Consider the following 19212-nt stretch of genomic DNA (forward strand, 5'->3'; position numbering starts at 1 on the left):
GCATCAGTACCAGAATTTGTACATATTCGTTCAGTATTGTATCAATAGTTAATAATGATAACTACAGTATTGTATCAATAGTTAATAATAGTTAACAATAGTTATAGTTTCCTAATTATTAGGGATTGATGATTTGTATTTATTTTTTTTACTAATGGAGGTTGCTTATAGTAGGCTATATTTAGTAAAATATCCCTCAGGTAAAGTGTGTTTACATTGCGGATTAATAATTAAACTAGGCTATATTTCGGTCTGGGTACTAACGGCCGGTGAAGAACGAGCGCCTTGCAACTTCATTTCCCATAATTCTCATTCTCCGCATCTGTGATGTGTGACAGCTATCCGGCGCCGAGAACCAAGTAGAAGACTCGACCTAGCAAGCCATGGCGGCCACGGGTGGAGGGAAAATTAGAAGCAGAAGATATCACATCGCCTCTAAACCTTACGCCAAAAGCAAACAGGTGAATTAAATGACCGTATTTGTTAGACTGTTTCTCAGGAAATGGACAACATTTGCTTCAATGTCAGTTGTCTTTTCGCTGTTGTGTTATTGTTTTCTTGAAGACATTTTGTGAGGCCTAGTAGTGTTAGCGCCCATGGCCTCCACGCGCTATGTCAAGGAAATTTGCTAGCTTGATACAGTTTACTTGCTAACTGGCGAACACGCAAGGTTAATGAACCAAGAGCGACGGACATTTTTACGGTGTATTATTCCAATCGACAGCTGTGTTGTTTCAAGTGCTTGCAGGCTTTGAGTTAACGACGTAGCTAGTTATGCCACAAACGTATCATGAATTGGCACGAAACGTGGAACTCGAGCAGTGCTGTTAGCGAGCTAGCCCGCTAGCTAACTATCCTCAGAGCGGTGCATTGTCTCAACTACAACCCAAAGCTAACAAGCTACTCAGTACCGGCTTCGCTTGCCAGCTTATAAACAACGTATTTTTGTATTTAACATTAATTTGTGAATTATTCTTAAACTTGTTAGCTAGCCGGTTGCCAATTGTGTGATTTATTTTTTACACTTGCTAAATGTTGAAAGCGTATCAGTCAGCGACAGCTTCTAGCTCGTGCTAATGCATTAACCGAAATTGCGTAGTGCGCACTGTTGAAACTAGACCCACATGGTAGTCAATGGGAGTTGCAATGCCAAGTAGGTAACTAGTTGTGGGACTACCTCTAACTACCTAGTTAACCATGTTTGGAAAACTATCACAGCTAGATTAGCTAGACAAAATAGGTCGTATCTTAGTCATTGTTTTCAGATGAGCTGTCAGCTTCTATTGTCCTTGTCGCGGTTGCTACCTATGTTAGTCACACCATTTTGTCTTGAGCGTTAACAGCCTAGCCGGCTACATTTGGTTGAACCGATAGCTCGCTCTATTTGCTTCTGCATTGACAACGTGCTAGCTAGCTAGGCTAACCTAGTTTGGGGTTCCTTTGAGGACACAAAACGGGAAGGCGTGATAAGTAGCTTGCTTGCCATAGACTCGCCCAAACCCTTGTATTTAAGGTGTATACGGCTTGCTATCCTTTGTCTGGTGTAATTTGTATTGGATACCCAACATTGTTACACACTTTCTTCAGTTTTGTTCCAAGTCCATTTTCGAATTTCATCTACGCTAGAGTAGCTAGCTAGTTATTACTATAAAGGTAACATCTACGAACGTGAAACATGATCGCTCATCTAAAGTAACTATTCGCATTGAATACGTAAAGTCAGCTGCTGTCCCCATAACTTGGAAGATGTCAGCAATGATTCTTCAGAAAGAGAATTAGCAATTTAAAGTAAGGAATGGGTCGTGTCAGAGAACCAGACCACAGTTCCTCTAAGACCCCAGAGCGTGGACATCCAGCGGGGATGTGTTTGTGAAAGTGTAGATGTCAGCTGCGCATGCCACATGTTTTGGACCCCACATGCATAAGCTGGGCCTTCCCTCTTCATCTGAGAAGCACAATCTCAAACGGACCCGAGTGAGTTATGAACTTGAGGCTTGTTTAGTCACATGTGGTTTCAGATTACTGCTAGGGCTTGTGGGCGGTAAGAAGTAAACAAACTCATGAGGGAAGTTTTAATGACTGATAAACTAATCGTGAAGGTGGGAGGAATTACAGATAACTCTTACATTGTGAGTGCAGCATATACATTTACATTTAGCAGACGCTCTTATCCAGAGCGACTTACAGTAAGTACAGAGACATTCCCCCCGAGGCAAGTAGGGTGAAGTGCCTTGCCCAAGGACACAACGTCATTTTGCGCTGCCGGTAATCGAACTGGCAACCTTCTGATTAATAGCCCGATTCCCTACGGGTGTGTTTCTGCAATAGTATCTCAGGAAGGGATTATGTTGTCCTCTGAACGTTCTGTTGTGGGGTGTTTATCAGGGCTTTCAGTGCATCCTCTTAGCTTTTGAACTTGTAGAGGCAGAATGAGGCATGTTCGCTTGGCATCTCTGCTGTGGATGGGAGACGAGTCACTGGAGGCAGCCAGAGTATTTGGGCCCACCCAGCATGGGCTATAGGTTCTCTAACCCTATACAGGAAATTATTAACTTGGTGTGTGTTTGGTTCAACGTTTTCTCCCCCGGTGTTTACCGATGGTGTGAGGCCATGTGTTAAGCTACTCTGATCAGCTATCCAGCCAGCCTCTCTTGGTTGTCCTGCTAAATAAAGATCCCTGGTCTAGGCTGTGGAGGCAAAATATACCGTCTGTCTGTTTGTTTTTCCTTATACACACCCCTGTCTTGTTTTCACAAGATTATAGTTATTTTCAGCAGGTGTTTTCCCTGTTATAAGCTCTCATTACGTGCTACAGTAAAATTAAATTATCAGTGTGAGTGTGTGTGTGTGTGGGCTCAAAAGCGCCTGAAGCGAAAACAAAAGTGACAAGAATGCTCAGTCCAGAGAGTTCAGACTAACATGCTGTTTCAACCCAACATGCTAGCTTCCTGGGAGAACAATAAGACAAGCATAGCTTTGGAGGCCTTTGGTTCGGTGGCCCCATTCACAGGAGAAATGCAGCGCCCTCAAATCCTTATAATCACCAGGGCTGTGTTCATAGGGCAGTAGGGCCCCTGGCTGACCCTCATGCCCAGGCTTCCTGACTCTGCCTGTGGATCTCTCTGCTGTCACAGCCAGGCCGAGGCAGGCGAGGACAGGTTGAGGAACAGCCACCAGGCTTGTAGTGTGCCCCGTAGATAAGCCGGCGAGAACCGTTATCTAGCTGAGGCCTCCTGAGGTCTGAGTGAAGTGGTGCACTGTTCTCCTCCTCCAGACTCAGACTTTGCTGTCTCAGCAAGAATGGAGGCAATTAGTTTGAAGTAGGCACTACACGCACCATAACATGATTTAAAGTGTTTTCCACATAGCTGTGTAGCTCCCTGGAGTCTGTCCTTTACAAAAAGAAAAATCAAAGATTGGTTTTAAACCAGCCGTTCTGTATCCCGGCCTGTGTCTGTTCAGCCTGTCTGTCTGTTCAGCCTGTCTGTCTGTTCAGCCTGTCTGTCTGTTCAGCCTCCCAGGCCTCCAGGTTGGGCATCGTTCACTGTGACCCTGCGCTGGCTGCATGGAGACAGGCTCTACAGGCTCTGACCCTGCGCTGGCTGCATGGAGGCTCTGACCTAGTTACCACGCAGAGCAGTGCTTCAGGGGATCCTGGTTCCTGTCTGAGCTCCTGTTGGAGCGCTGCAGCCTCCTGGTCTGCTCACAGACCATCGCCGTGTTGGCTCATAACCCGCATCAGTTTACAGTGTGAACTCTTTAGCGTTCAGCTGTCTGTTTATTTACAATGTTGCTTTGTGTGTGTGTGTACTGTATGTGTGTTCAGTTAGAAGATGCTTCTGATGCAAAGCGACACACGGGTGTGCTAATGTTTCTGCTAACGGCTTGTGTTTCTATTTTCTCTGCAGCAACAGCAGCCAGGCCTCATCAGTCGAGTCACAGACACAGTGAAGAGCATCGTTCCTTCCTGGTTGCAGAAATACTTCAGGAATGGGGAGGCTGCGGAGGGGGGAGGGGCCGTGCCAGGGGCGGGGCAGGACCAGGAACAGGCTCCTCCCTCTAACGGCAATGAGGATATGGCCCCTCCTCTCGATGGTCGGGACTCCCCGGAGCCCACCACCAGTAACACAGGTGAGATCTGTCACACAGGTTCTCACTTTCACCCCAGCATGACAAACACCATTTCTGAAAGAGGAGTGTAGGAATATCACAAATGCAGTCTGACTGTTGTATTTATGATGCTGGAATGTTGGAAATTGTCTTACTTTTTAAAATGCGAAAAATGTTGTCACTAATTTACACAATTATCCTCATTTTAAATGATGCTCCCATAAATTGACAGTCTTTCTGTCTTGCTTGATGCTCCGCCCCCCCAGAGCCCTCAACGAGCAGGGCGTCCCTCAACCTCCACGACCACGTCCTGTCCCGGCCTCCCCTCAACCGCTCCCACCTCCACTTCCCCTCCCTGGACTCTCCCTCGGGGCATGGAGCTCCCGGGGGCTCGGCCCTCTTCTCCCAGCCCTCCACCTCCTTCGCCCCGCCTCCCTTCCACGCCTCCTCCAGCTACTCCCTGGTGAAGGAGATCAAGGACTCCAGCTCGCAGCACGAGGACGACAACATCTCCACCACCAGCGGCTTCTCCTCCCGCGCATCAGATAAAGGTGGGGTGTGTGTGTGTGTGCAAGCCTGTGTGTGTGCAAGCCTGTGTGTGTGTGCAAGCCTGTGTGTGTGTGCAAGCCTGTGTGTGTGCAAGCCTGTGTGTGTGCAAGCCTGTGTGTGTGCAAGCCTGTGTGTGTGTGCAAGCCTGTGTGTGTGTGCAAGCCTGTGTGTGTGTGCAAGCCTGTGTGTGTGTGCAAGCCTGTGTGTGTGTGCAAGCCTGTGTGTGTGTGCAAGCCTGTGTGTGTGCAAGCCTGTGTGTGTGCAAGCCTGTGTGTGTGGCTCAATGCCTGTGTGTGTGTGGACGTGTGTTGGGTTTTAAACCCCACTGTAGTGTCATCCCTGTAGACTTTGAGTATGTCTACAAGTAACCAATCAGGTGTCGCCATCTCCAGATTTGCTCACAAGTAACCAATCAGGTGTTGTTATCTCCAGATGTCCCGGCCTCCAAGACAGCTTCCCTCCCCCAGCTGTGGTCCCCGGAGACGGACAGGACCCACTCCGGGCCCCACCCGGCCCAGTCAAGCCTGAAGAAGCCTGCCTTCAACCTGTCTGTGTTCGGAGCCTCCTCCACTGTGAGTGAGACCCACCCAGGGTCTGAGAGGGCTTAGTGTGGGTCAAGGGTCACGTTCATCACGCCAAACAGGAGCTCCAGGGATGGAACTGACTGTTGGGCGGGGTTCTTCCTAGTTCCTGATCTTTCTAGAACGGAAGCCTGTTCCATTAAGCGAGTTTACCAAATAGCGAGCCTGGCTTAGTCTGTAAACCCGCTTAATGGAACAGGCCCCAGGTTGTGACGATGCATGAATTAACAACATTATTAAATAGGCAACAACAGGCATACCCTCCAGTACAGGAAGTGATGCGCTTGTTTGGTTCTGTGTGTCACCGTTTCCTCTTCCTCTTCTTCCCCCTCCCCCAGTCTACGATGAACAGCTCTGTGCTGAGCTCCAGCCAGCTGGGAGACTCCCCGTTCTATCCAGGCAAAACCACGTACGGAGGGGCGGCGGCGGCCAGGACGGGGCGCTCACGCCTGGGGACGCCGTACCAGGTCGGCCCCCACACCTCCGTGCTGTAGTATACCTGCTGGGTCAGATGGGTTTGGTGACCTACTGGTGTAATGTTGATGTGATTGAGTGTGTTATTGATCGATCGATTGCTCGCTCCCCCCCTGCCTCCAGGCCCCGGTGAGGAGGCAGATGAAGGCCAAGCCGGCAGGAGCCCAGCCGTGCGGGGTGAACAGCGCCACGGCTCGACGGATCCTGCAGTCCCTGGAGCGCATGTCCAGCCCTCTGGCTGTGAGTGTCCTCTCTTCCCTCAGCAGCCCTGTCACCCAGCAGCCCTGTCACCCAGCAGCCCTGTCACCCAGCAGCCCTGTCACCCAGCAGCCCTGTCACCCAGCAGCCCTGTCACCCAGCAGCCCTGTCACCCAGCAGCCCTGTCACCCAGACCCATCTACACATAGACACCTTAGACCAGTGGTTCCCAACCCTGGTCCTCAGGGAACACCTGTCCTGCATGCTTTAGATGTTTCCCTGCTCCAACACACCTGATTCAAATGAATGGTCATAAGCAGGCTGCTGCAGAGCTGGATAAATACCCATTCATTTGAATCAGGTGTGTTGGAGCAGGGAAACATCTTAAAGCATGCAGGACAGGTGTTCCCTGAGAAGCAGGGTTGGGAACCACTGCCTTAGACAGAGGCTGTTACCCAAAGATATGCACACATAAAGAGGCTGTCACCCAAATATGTGTACAGACAGTCACTGTGTCTTATTCCAGACCGGTGTTATTCTGTAAAAGTTATAAATCGGTAAAAAAAAACTGTTGACCTGACCAGAGGTTTTCTCTCAACAGGATGCTAAGCGGATCCCTTCCATGGCCACCTGTCCTCTGAACACAGTGAGTGTTTGACAACTTCCTCTCTGGTGTTTGACTTCCTGTTCTGTGAGCACTTAAATGAGAATCATGATCATGTGACTCGTGTCTCACGTTGGTGGTTTTGTCTGTCTCCTGCAGTCTCTGGACGGCACCATCCTGGAGCGATCTCATGTGCTGACCAAGAAGAGGAGGGTGAGTGTTGATCTGTCTGCTAGGGCCCCTGGTTTATTGTTGACTTGAATCTAAAAAAATAAATAAAAAATGATGTCTTTGGGAAAACTTCCAAAGTGACTGTACAGTACAGTGTGGGGATTGGAGCCTGTGACTTCTTGATCTGCAGTCAAATCCTCCATCAGTATAGTCTGTTGGTAAACACCAGCAGAACCTCGTGTGTGTGGACACAGAGCGGTCATTGTACAGGACAAGCTGTCGTTCTGACACACTCTTCCTGTGCTGCCGCCTGTTGCTGTCTGTTAACTGGGGATGTCACAGGCCACGGACACAGCTGTCCACCTGTGTGTGTGTGTGTGTGTCCAGTGGGGTCCATTGTTGTCGTGGTAACCCTGGCCCAGATTCTGCAGTAACTGTTAGACTCTCCCAGCTGTCACAGCTGCTGAGCCCCAACAATGAGCCTCTGAGGCCTGATACAACTTCTGACAGACCGGAACATAACTGAGCCCTGGGTCCCATCAGGCAGGGTTCTGCTGCCTGGGCAGGGTTCTGCTGCCTGGGCCGGGTTCTGCTGCCTGGGCCGGGTTCTGCTGCCCGCGGCAGGGTTCTGCTGCCCGGGGCAGGGTTCTGCTGCCCGGGGCCGGGTTCTGCTGCCTGGGCAGGGTTCTGCTGCCTGGGCCGGCCTGTCTGGGGCCTGTTGTTGTGATGGCACACAGCCTCTGGATGAGGGCCTGTGGCTTTGAAGTGAGGGGTGGGATATTTTGGTTTGAATCCTTTTGAATTCAAGCTAAAATTGCTTGGTTGGCAAAACTTAACTACCCTGCCTTAAACTGCGTGTGCAAGTTGATCTGAGTTGGCTGATTTTGGGGTGTTTCTCCTGGGGGTGTTTCTCCTGGGGGTGTTTCTCCTGGGGGTGTTTCTCCTGGGGGTGTTTCTCCTGGGGGCTCATCTGACCCTGTCTGTCCTCTGCAGCTGGACTCTCCGCGCCCCCCTGTTCAGAAGCTGGTCATCCCCTCTGCCGCCTCGTATTCAGCTAACCGATCCATGTCCTTCAGGCCCTCGCTGACCCCGAGGGGCCTGGCACGACCCCTGACCCCAAGAGACACGGTGAGCCCCTAAACCCTGCTACCTCACAGTCCTAAACCCTGCTACCTCACAGTCCTAAACCCTGCGACCTCACAGCCCTAAACCCTGCTACCTCACAGCCCTAAACCCTGTTACCTCACAGCCCTAAACCCTGCTACCTCACAGCCCTAAACCCTGCTACCTCACAGCCCTAAACCCTGCTACCTCACAGCCCTAAACCCTGCTACCTCACAGCCCTAAACCCTGCTACCTCACAGCCCTAAACCCTGCTATCTCACAGCCCTAAACCCTGCTACCTCACAGCCCTAAACCCTGCTACCTCACAGCCCTAAACCCTGCTACCTCACAGCCCTAAACCCTGCTACCTCACAGCCCTAAACCCTGCTACCTCACAGCCCTAAACCCTGCTACCTCACAGCCCTAAACTCTGCTACCTCACAGTCCTAAACCCTGCTACCTCACAGCCCTAAACTCTGCTACCTCACAGTCCTAAACCCTGCTACCTCACAGTCCTAAACCCTGCTACCTCACAGTCCTAAACCCTGCTACCTCACAGTCCTAAACCCTGCTACCTCACAGCCCTAAACCCTGCTACCTCACAGTCCTAAACCCTGCTACCTCACAGCCCTAAACCCTGCTACCTCACAGTCCTAAACCCTGCTACCTCACAGCCCTAAACCCTGCTACCTCACAGTCCTAAACCCTGCTACCTCACAGCCCTAAACCCTGCTACCTCACAGTCCTAAACCCTGCTACCTCACAGCCCTAAACCCTGCTACCTCACAGCCCTAAACCCTGCTACCTCACAGCCCTAAACTCTGCTACCTCACAGCCCTATATATAAAAAATATTTTTTACCTGACCTTCCAGGGGGGGCGGGGGGTGCCCCTAATATAATGGTAGGGGAAAACACTGGGCTATGTGTTACAGCAGTAATTTTGGTGTCCCCCTCAGGAATTGCTCTTGAGAAAATGTCATTTAATGTCCCCCCCCCAAAAATGCTAGCAGATTTTCGCCACTGCCTCAGTCCTCAACCCTGCTACCTCAGTCTTCAATCCTGCTGCTTACCAGTACTGTTTAGCACCATATGTTACATTTACACATTTAGCAGACGCTCTTATCCAGAGCGACTTACAGTAATTACAGGGACATTCCCCCGAGGCAAGTAGGGTGAAGTGCCTTGCCCAAGGACACAACGTCATTTGGCACGGCCGGGACCGAACTGGCAACCTTCTGATTACTAGCCCGATACCCTAACCGCTCAGCCACTTGACTTACCAGTACTGTTTAGCACCATATGTTGACATTCATACTTACTCATACCCTTCATCTTACTCATGTCTTGTTTTGCTGTCCAGCCCTCAAGACAATCACCTCAGATACCAGAAACCGTTGCAGGTCCCTCTCAAAGGTATGTATGTAATAAAGGACTATGCTATAACGTTAAATGGTTGTAGTTAAAGCTGGGCGATAAATCGATTTGATAAATTCTTTCAAATTCATGATTTAAATGACAGCAATTGTCACTTGAACTTGAGTAGTTAAGCCTCCCTGAACTCTCCGTAGTTCACAGTAAACATGTCATTAACATAACAAAACAGGCCAAAAGTTGCGTAATTCCAAGAAAGAAAATTGTACAACGGTTGGGGGGGGTAAAAGTATAGATTTAGATAATTTTAATACTTTTTAAAAAAAATTTTTAAGCCTTTAAAACATAAATAATGTGACTTTATCGCCCAGGCTAAATGAAAGTGAGTTAACTAGGAGAAGCAGCTGTCTACTTATACCACACATCTGTGTCCTTCTCCAGCACAAGCAGCCTGCTCTACCCCCTGTCCAGCGCCCCCCTGTCCAGCGCCCCCCTGTCCAGCGCCCCCCTGTCCAGCGCCCCCCTGTCCAGCGCCCCCTTGTCCAGCGCCCCCCTGTCCAACGCCCCCTTGTCCAGCACCCCTGTAGCCAGCGCCCCAGGCTCTGGCGGGGGCAAGATGAAGAGGGAGAGGACCAGCACTCGACCCTCCTCCAAGCGCCCCGATGACGAGGTAGGATACGTTTCAATATCCATTTGCTCTTATGTATTTGTACAACTTTGTTGTGGTGTCATGCTCACTGCCTCTTCTCTCCCCTCAGACTGCTGATGTACCTGACCTACCAGCCATCTCTCTACCAATCAGCACTTCTAGTCTTCCCACCTTCAGCTTCTCCTCCCTTCCCCCCGCCACAACCACAGCCGCGCCCATGACTCCTGTGGCTGCCGAATTGGTCAACAACAAGGTCAGCTTCTTTACAGATTAGTGGTTAGAGCATTTTACGGCAGATCAATAGGTTGCAGGTTCAGATAGCCCTGTACACTACGTCACTTTGGATGGATAGCATCTGCTAAATGAAATTATTATTATTATTGTTCTTCATTATTATGAATCATCAGCCTTATCCTCAACTTCCTCTTTTCCGTTTCAGGATCTTCCTGCCGCTTGCTCGCCCCCCTGCGCCCCGTTCACCTTCTCCTCGCCCATCGTCATGGCGACCGCCGCCAGCCCCACGTCCTTCTCGCCCTCCGTGAGTGCCCCCCCCCCCTGCAGCTCTCCAGGTGGATGATTACATCACACCTGAAATTATTCATAACGATCCCTTCTCTCAACCAGGCCGGATTCACCTTCAGCGCACCTGTAGCCAAAACCGCTCCCTCCGTGTCCAACGGCAACATGGACGGTCACGCAACTTCTGTCCGTCTGTCGGAGATGGAAACGGGTAAGAGCGGCCTGGCAGAGATATTTCTGTCTGAGTTGTTAAAAGGCTTTTGCTGGGTTTCTATGTGAGAGAAATGAAAGTGAAAGTATGGCAGGTTTATAAGTAACTGTCCTGTGTTTGTATCCACAGTCAACTACACGATTCTTGATGTTACAGAGCAGGCAGAGGAGTTCGAGGGTCCCTTCAAACCAGCCAAGGCCCTGAAGCAGGGCAGCGTGCTGGATCTGCTCAAATCTCCTGGTAAGATGGAGTAACTTTTTTGTTGCTTTATTGTCTTTTTTTCTTCCAAGTGACAGTGAGGTTTCCAATGACAATACTGCTGCTTTGTGTTGTCGTATGATGGCTAAATGATGCATTAATTTTTGCGTTTTGTGTAGTTTATATCATCAACAAGTAAAATCTGGAAACTTAGTGAAAGTTGTATCAGTTTTAGTGTTGGTTATGTAACCCTCCTCAGGGCGCCCCGCTGGCGCACTGGGTAGAATTCCTGCCACAAAGGATCATTTCTTGCTGTAGGGACCCAGGCTGCGGTTCCAGCCCGAGCCATTTCTTGTATTATCGAAATCCACCCGATAACACTACAAAACAATTTACCCTGGTAATCTTCTGCACACAGGTTTCTCCTCTCCGGTGGCAAGGCTGTCCCCCAGCCCAGAGCCCAGTGTCCCGTCCCCCCCTGCTGTGTCCACAGCCCCCTCCAGCTCCGGGTTCGGGGACATGTTCAAGCCACCGGCAGGCTCCTGGAACTGCAGTGTGTGCATGGTGCAGAACAAACCCAGCGACACCAAATGTGTGGCCTGTCAATCACCACAGCCCAGCACATCCTCCTCTAAAACAACACCTGCCTCAGGGCTGCAGAGTACTACAGCTCCCGTGGGCTTTAAGGGCCTCTTCACAACTCCTGCCGGGACCTGGGACTGCGACACGTGTCTGGTGCAGAACAAGCCCGATGTGGTCAAATGTGTGGCCTGCGAGACCGCCAAGCCTGGGGCTGGACTTAAACCCTCCCCGACTCTCCCTGCTTTCTCTGGGGCCAAGGCTCTGAGCAACACCTCCTCCACCTCGTCAGGGTTCGCCGGATTCGGGGACAAGTTCAAAAAGCCGGAGGGGGCGTGGGAATGTGGTACCTGTATGGTTCAGAACAAGGCGCAAGACAGCAAGTGTGTGGCCTGCATGAGTGCTAAACCAGGTGAGGGATGCCTTAAGGCCTGCTGTAGGAGGCAGGAATGTGTTACAGCACAACTTTTGGGGTGTCCCTCAAGGAACAGCTCTTGAGAAAATGTCAATGTAATTGTGCTTCCCAAAGTTAATCAGATTTTTGCCTCTGCTCTCGTGTCCCAACAGGAGCATCATCGTCCCCTCCCCCCCCCTCCGCTGCAGCCCCCCTGCTGAGCTTTGGGGACAAGTTTAAGAAGCCAGAAGGGAGCTGGGAGTGCCATGTATGCATGGTGCAGAACAAGGCTGCTGACCTCCAGTGTGTGGCCTGCCAGTCAGCCAAGCCTGGGGCCACGGTGGAGGCCAAAGGTACGGGAAAGGATGATGTGCAGAGAGTTATTGTTGATTGTCTGGAACCAACTGGCTTGGGATGGTTAGGGTTAGGATGGACTGTTTTTACTGTTTTGCTTCTGGGGGTTTTGTGCATTTTAAGTCTTTTAAATGGCTTTTTTGTTTGTTCTCGTTCTCCCTCTCCTTTCCCCTGTCTCTCCTTTCCTGGCTCTCAGCCTTCGGTTCGTCCTCTTTCGGCGTGTCGTCTGATTCTGGCTCTGGAGGGTTCAAGTTTGGCACCTCGTCAGAGTCTACCTCTGGTGCCGGCTTCCAGTTTGGCGGCAGCCTCACAGACTCCTCGTCCAGCAACGCCTCAGCCGGAGGATTCAAGTTTGGGGCTTCGTCCTCCGAGTCCTCTTCCTCTGGAGGGTTTAAGTTTGGAGGCACCTTGTCAGATATGTCTGCCAACAACGGAGGATTCAAATTCGGCGCGGGCTCCTCCGCGGCTGCCGCCAGCGACGACACACAGGCGGACCCTCCCAGCACAGGCGGGTTCACGTTTGGGGCCAGCGGGGGGTCGGCGTCGGGTAACTGCAGCTCCGGCAACGAGGAGAACAGAAAGCCCTCGGTGGGAGGCTTCTCGTTCGGACTCTCGAAACCAGAGTCCACGTTCGGCTTCCCCGCAGCCTCCCAGGACAGGAAGGAGAACGGGTCGCCGTCCGCAGACAGCACGTCCACCGAGGCGGCTCCGCTGTTCGGGAGTCGAGCAACGGCTGAGCCCAGCCTGACCTCCACACCACTGGGGGGTGCCGCCTTTGGAGTGCCAACGTCCGCCGAGAATGATCTCCCTGCTCCCTCTTTCACGTTCGGGAAGCCCGATGAGAAGGAGCCGTTTGGTTTTAGCGGGAAGGAGGCAGAGAGCTCTCAAGCGACATCTATGGGCTTCTCCTTCAGTAAAGCGGACACTCCCCAGGAGCCGGCCCAGCCCAGCTTCACCTTTGGGAAGCCGGAGGATAAGAGTGAGGCCGTCGTGGACGGGCCAAAGCCTGCCTTCAGCTTTGGTCAGAGCACTACAGGTTAGAGACCCTTCACTACCACTGACTTATGTCCTTAACCTGTTTACGCTCCTGTTTCGCCCGCGAGACAAAAATGCTGCCTCCCCCTTCCTCAGTTACGACGCACTAAATTCTAAAAAATATATTTTTTAGACGCTACACATGTTATACATCGTTGGAAAGCTACGATTCTTGTGCTTCCATTGAAATAAACCAATTCAAGATCAAGTCGCAATAGCAAGCAAAGTCAACGTCTTTTTCCGGTGAACATTCCTTCAACAATGCCAAAGAAAAAAGTTGTACTCACCCTAAGTTGTTCAAATAGGTCCAGGTGTGCAAATCATGCCATCAAAACTTGATCTGCGTAAGTCCCAAGGGTTCAAAGTATCTAACCATGTAAAGTAATTCGTCCAAATACAATGTTTTACGTTCATGAATAGCCATTATCCTTTGTTTCATTATGCAAGTTAGCCGACGGAAGAAACAACTTGTTCACATAAAAGTGTTATTTTCTCCGATTTATCAACGGAGTATTTACAAAATGAAGGTCTCAAAATGTCCGTTGAACCCTCCCCTTTTGATTGACACCTTGTTCGACCCAATAGGAGCTTCCATGCCCCGTTGACAGCCCTCTAAAGCCAACTAGGTCTGTGCGTCCTGCCCCCCCCCGCCCCCCCCCCCCACACTCGTTCTAAACAAATTTCTCGAACTGGCTTCGACTGGCTCTGAAATTAGCTCGTTAGCCTTGTAGCTGACAGCTAGCTGAAAATGCCAATACCTCATTTGTATGCGTCTGTGGAGCCTTCAAAATAACAGTCGATTGCGCAATATGGTTGACAGAATCAGTGTTCTTTGTGCGCCAATCCTTGGAATCAGATAAAGCACTCCAATGTGTTCATGCTTCAGTTTTTGTGTTTCAGTATTACTAATTAGGGATTTAGCTATTATATATGATATTTCTAAGTACCAGAGATGGGCCAGAGATAACAATTATGAAAAAAATACCTTTTTATTTGACCTTGACCTTGGTTACAAAGGGTCATTTTGGAGTCTCCAAAAGACCCTTTTAGAAAATTCCTGGATGTACTCTTATAAAAACATGTGTCAAATATGAATATATTGTGGTATTATGTTTGACTTTTGATTTGAATTGGGTAAGGCTTCAACCTGTGGTCCAATTTAGTCTTCCAGATAATACCTACCACCTCTAGGCCTATTCAGGCCTCTGTTTTCAAAACAAAATCTAGGCGGAAATAGAAATTTTCACTTTCCTTGTGTTCAAGCTTCTATTACTCAACACTAGAAGGACTGACAGGGGTCCTGACAACAGGGGACATAACTTCAGAGTGTCAGCTTTCAAAAGAGATCATTTACATGCATGTACTCCAAATGGTTCAAGAACAGCTTCCAATTTACTTTGGGTATGCTGTTTAGGCGTTTTCAGGCAAATTTAACAGGAACATGAAAAGGTTAACTTGCACTTATTAATGTATTGTTGTGCTGTGATCATTTGTGAACCAAGACAAGAATCAAGACTCTATACACTGTGAAGGGAACTAGAGACTGGAACATTTCTGGGGTAATTGTGAAGCAGTGTTTCCGCTATGTTGAAAAAAAAAATCCTAGAGGAAACACTGAAGTGTGCTGAAGGGATTGAAACATAAATATGTCCTAAACCATGCTACAGAAACTTCTAGAAAGTAACATCATACCTATCGGGAAAGAGATGCACGTTTTGACACCTTTCATGTCTACTTACATTACATTTACATTTACATTACATTTACATTACATTACATTTAGTCATTTAGCAGACACTCTTATCCAGAGCGACTTACAGTAAGTACAGGGACATTCCCCCCAAGGCAAGTAGGGTGAAGTGCCTTGCCCAAGGACACAACGTCATTTTGCACAACCGGGAATCGAACCGGTAACCTTCAGATTACTAGCCCAACTCCCTAACCGCTCAGCCATCTGACCCATACCCACACTTAGTGCGAAAACGGTGTGAAGAGTTAGGGTGGGTGTTATAACACATCTGAGAACAAGTGTTGCTGATAGCTAGGATATTAAAATTGAGTCTGAACTATCCGTCATAACGATGCTTGTCTTTTCTCCACGCCAGATGCTGTTGCCTCAAACCCCAAACCGGTGTTTGGTTTCATAGCCAGCACCTCCGCCCCCTCATCCACAACCCCGGCCCCTAGCCTCTTTGGGGCCTCCATCACCTCTGCTCCCTCATCCACCACCCCAGCCCCTAGCCTCTTTGGGGGTTCCATAACCTCCTCTTCCTCCACCTCGGCCCCTAGCCTTTTTGGGGCCCCAATCACCTCCGCCCCTGCCCCCTCATCCACCACCCCGGCCCCAGGTATTTTTGGGGCCTCCATCACCTCCGCCCTGGCCCCTTCATCCACCACCCCGGCCGCTAGCCTTTTTGGGGTCCCCATAACCTCCGCCCCGTCCTCCTCCACCCCAGCCCCTAACCTCTTTGGGGCCCCCATCAACTCTGCCGCAGCCACCAGCTCCTTCCTCTTTGGCCAGACCGCAACCAGCGAAGCCCCCCCAGCCTTCATGTTTGGGCAAAGCCAGGATAGCCAGGGCTCTCAGGTAGCCCTCCCCTCCCTGAACGCAGCCCCCGCTCAGCCCTTCCTGTTTGGGTCTGCAGCCGGTGCCCCCCCGGCTGCTCCCCCCTCCTTCACCTTCGGGGCCGCAGCGCCCCCTGCTGCCTCAACCCCAGGTTTGTCACCCTGCAGACTTGAGAAGGGTTGTTGTTTTTGTTGTTGTTTGTTTGTTTGTTTGTTTTGAGCAACTCAAGCACATTTTCATCAGTGTGATCACCAATGTATGTGTTATAATTATTATTACTCTTGTCTCTTTAGCAGCCGTCCCCTCGTCAGGCCCATCCCCCTTTGTCTTCAGCCCTGCCCCCTCTGCTGGGTTTGGCAGCACCCAGAGCCCCGCCTTCGGCCAGGTGTCGTCTCAGCCCACCGCCCCGGCCTTCGGGGCCCCCGCCCCCTCCCCCTTCCTGGGGGCCACCTCCTCCCAGTCCCCCGCCTTTGGTGCTGCCTCCGTGTTCGGATCAGCAGCCAGCTCTGCTCCAGGTGGGTCACTGCGCCCGATTTTATAGTCTGCCTGAGTTTGAATCCGGCTCGATCCGTGTCCTCCATGTCCTCAGGAAAGGCCTTACTGCAGGGGGCCAGGTTAGAATCCGTTTCGGACCACTTCCTGACTCTCGCTCTCTCTTTACCTCTACCTCTTTCTCTCCACCCTAGACTTCCTGTCAATCTTTACGGAATGCCCCCCCCCCCCCCCCCCCCCCCAGAGCTGCCGCTAACCCTCATGTTGCTGCCTGTCTAACCCTCATGTTGCTGCCTGTCTAACCCTCATGTTGCTGCCTGTCTAACCCTCATGTTGCTGTCTGTCTAACCCTCATGTTGCTGTCTGTCTAACCCTCATGTTGCTGTCTGTCTAACCCTCATGTTGCTGCCTGTCTAACCCTCATGTTGCTGCCTGTCTAACCCTCATGTTGCTGTCTGTCTAACCCTCATGTTGCTGCCTGTCTAACCCTCATGTTGCTGTCTGTCTAACCCTCATGTTGCTGTCTGTCTAACCCTCATATTGCTGCCTGTCTAACCCTCATGTTGCTGTCTGTCTAACCCTCATGTTGCTGCCTGTCTAACCCTCATGTTGCTGTCTGTCTAACCCTCATGTTGCTGTCTGTCTAACCCTCATGTTGCTGTCTGTCTAACCCTCATGTTGCTGTCTGTCTAACCCTCATGTTGCTGCCTGTCTAACCCTCATGTTGCTGCCTGTCTAACCCTCATGTTGCTGTCTGTCTAACCCTCATGTTGCTGCCTGTCTAACCCTCATGTTGCTGTCTGTCTAACCCTCATGTTGCTGTCTGTCTAACCCTCATGTTGCTGTCTGTCTAACCCTCATGTTGCTGCCTGTCTAACCCTCATGTTGCTGTCTGTCTAACCCTCATGTTGCTGCCTGTCTAACCCTCATGTTGCTGCCTGTCTAACCCTCATGTTGCTGCCTGTCTAACCCTCATGTTGCTGCCTGTCTAACCCTCATGTTGCTGCCTGTCTAACCCTCATGTTGCTGTCTGTCTAACCCTCATGTTGCTGCCTGTCTAACCCTCATGTTGCTGCCTGTCTAACCCTCATGTTGCTGCCTGTCTAACCCTCATGTTGCTGTCTGTCTAACCCTCATGTTGCTGTCTGTCTAACCCTCATGTTGCTGTCTGTCTAACCCTCATGTTGCTGTCTGTCTAACCCTCATGTTGCTGTCTGTCTAACCCTCATGTTGCTGTCTGTCTAACCCTCATGTTGCTGTCTGTCTAACCCTCATGTTGCTGCCTGTCTAACCCTCATGTTGCTGCCTGTCTAACCCTCATGTTGCTGCCTGTCTAACCCTCATGTTGCTGCCTGTCTAACCCTCATGTTGCTGCCTGTCTAACCCTCATGTTGCTGCCTGTCTAACCCTCATGTTGCTGTCTGTCTAACCCTCATGTTGCTGCCTGTCTAACCCTCATGTTGCTGCCTGTCTAACCCTCATGTTGCTGCCTGTCTAACCCTCATGTTGCTGTCTGTCTAACCCTCATGTTGCTGTCTGTCTAACCCTCATGTTGCTGCCTGTCTAACCCTCATGTTGCTGCCTGTCTAACCCTCATGTTGCTGCCTGTCTAACCCTCATGTTGCTGCCTGTCTGCAGGAGGGGGGTTCCAGTTCGGTGGAGCCAGTGCCTTCGGCTCTGCCAGCGGCAGCACGGGGGTGTTCGCTTTCGGGGGAGGACCAGGGGGGTCACCCGCCCCCCCTTCTACTCCCTCCCTTGTGCCCCAGCCCGCAGCCCCAGGAGGGGGGTTCACCTTTGCACAGCCCCCTGCCTTCAACATTGGGTGAGTACCACTCTCCTGTTGTAAATGCTGAAAGCACATCCTTGTATTTTTGATAATGTTGATTATTGATGTCCTGCTGAAGGATCTAGATGTGCTATTTGTACGTCGCTTGAGATAAAATGGTCTGCTGAAATAAAATGTAAATGTTTTTTGATTTAGCCTGCTTACATGAATAGCCCCTGCATGACTGAGTCAGTGACTACGAATGCGCAGTATACATGTCCAGAGAATGCTCCTAAACCCATTCGGCTTATTTACATTTACATGTAGTCATTTAGCAGGCGCTCTTATCCAGAGCGACTTACAGTAAGTACAGGGACATTCCCCCGAGGCAAGTAGGGTGAAGTGCCTTGCCCAAGGACACAACGTCATTTGGCACAGCCGGGAATCGAACTGGCAACCTTCAGATTACTAGCCCGATTCCCTAACCGCTCAGCCACCTGACTCCCACGTCTTCATCGGAAAATGCTACATTTGGAATAAGGCCAAATTCAGAAACTCCAAACAGAAAATGCTGTGTATAATGATGGCATCCAATTCAGAATATTGTCAAATTCTGAATAATAGTGAGATGTCAGCGTCAGTGGCTGTGTAGATGCTCCATGTTCGTCTCCTCCTCCAGGTCAACCAAGAACAGCTTCACCCCGACCCCTGCGGGCCAGAACGCCATCGCTGGACGCAAGATCAAAACAGCTGTCCGACGCAGGAAGTAGAAAGCCCCTCTAGGCTGAGACGTTGTGGACGGGACTCCTGGAAGCCGGCCTGGACGCCGTTCCCACAGACACACTGAAGTACTTAGCATGTGAAGGGTTCTGGGGTGACCCCTCTGTTTCTAAAGGCTGGATGGGGGTCTCCGTCTGCAGACCCAGAGCATCAGGACATGGGTGCGTGGGTGACGACCCGTACCAACCTGTAAACTAGAAGAGACAACATTAACAACCACCACCATGACACAATCAATAACTCCTCCCACTCCAACAACCGGATATATTTTCAACAGCCACAAACGTCTGCTATAACTTAGGCATGACTTTTTGTTTAAAAAGAAATGTTATAATAATAATTAAATTACAAAGGCAAAAACCTGAAATTCAAAGAGTTGATAGTGTATAAAATCTTTATTGTTAAGTAGTATGGGTGATCAGGTTCTAAATGAGAGATGCAGGGAGAGCTGTGGCCTGTGTATCAAACGGCACCTGTTCCAAACTCGGGGCCCTGCTCTGCTGGTTG

The 19212-nt window shown here is 50.5% G+C and overlaps 1 protein-coding gene across 2 annotated transcripts; it reads left to right on the plus strand.

Moving 5' to 3' along the window:
• Positions 1–307: 307 nt before the first annotated feature.
• Positions 308–19031, plus strand: nup153 (nucleoporin 153). Of its 2 annotated transcripts, none has more exons than XM_062487272.1 (22): positions 308–461; positions 3909–4131; positions 4377–4661; positions 5092–5231; positions 5579–5707; positions 5838–5954; positions 6514–6558; positions 6676–6729; positions 7681–7815; positions 9153–9205; positions 9605–9833; positions 9922–10065; positions 10252–10350; positions 10437–10542; positions 10672–10782; positions 11159–11731; positions 11887–12066; positions 12264–13103; positions 15208–15819; positions 15962–16183; positions 17799–17982; positions 18605–19031. In XM_062487272.1, exons 1-22 carry the CDS (start codon positions 384–386, stop codon positions 18693–18695), a joined length of 4650 nt encoding a protein of 1549 aa, XP_062343256.1. In that variant the 5' UTR covers positions 308–383; the 3' UTR covers positions 18696–19031. The 2 variants fall into 2 exon arrangements, with proteins under 2 accessions (XP_062343256.1, XP_062343257.1); XM_062487273.1 differs by having other exon boundaries at positions 10699–10782.
• The last annotated feature ends 181 nt before the right edge of the window (positions 19032–19212 follow it).

Source organism: Osmerus eperlanus, chromosome 20 (assembly GCF_963692335.1).
Source record: "Osmerus eperlanus chromosome 20, fOsmEpe2.1, whole genome shotgun sequence".
NCBI classification, from domain to species: Eukaryota; Metazoa; Chordata; class Actinopteri; order Osmeriformes; family Osmeridae; genus Osmerus; species Osmerus eperlanus.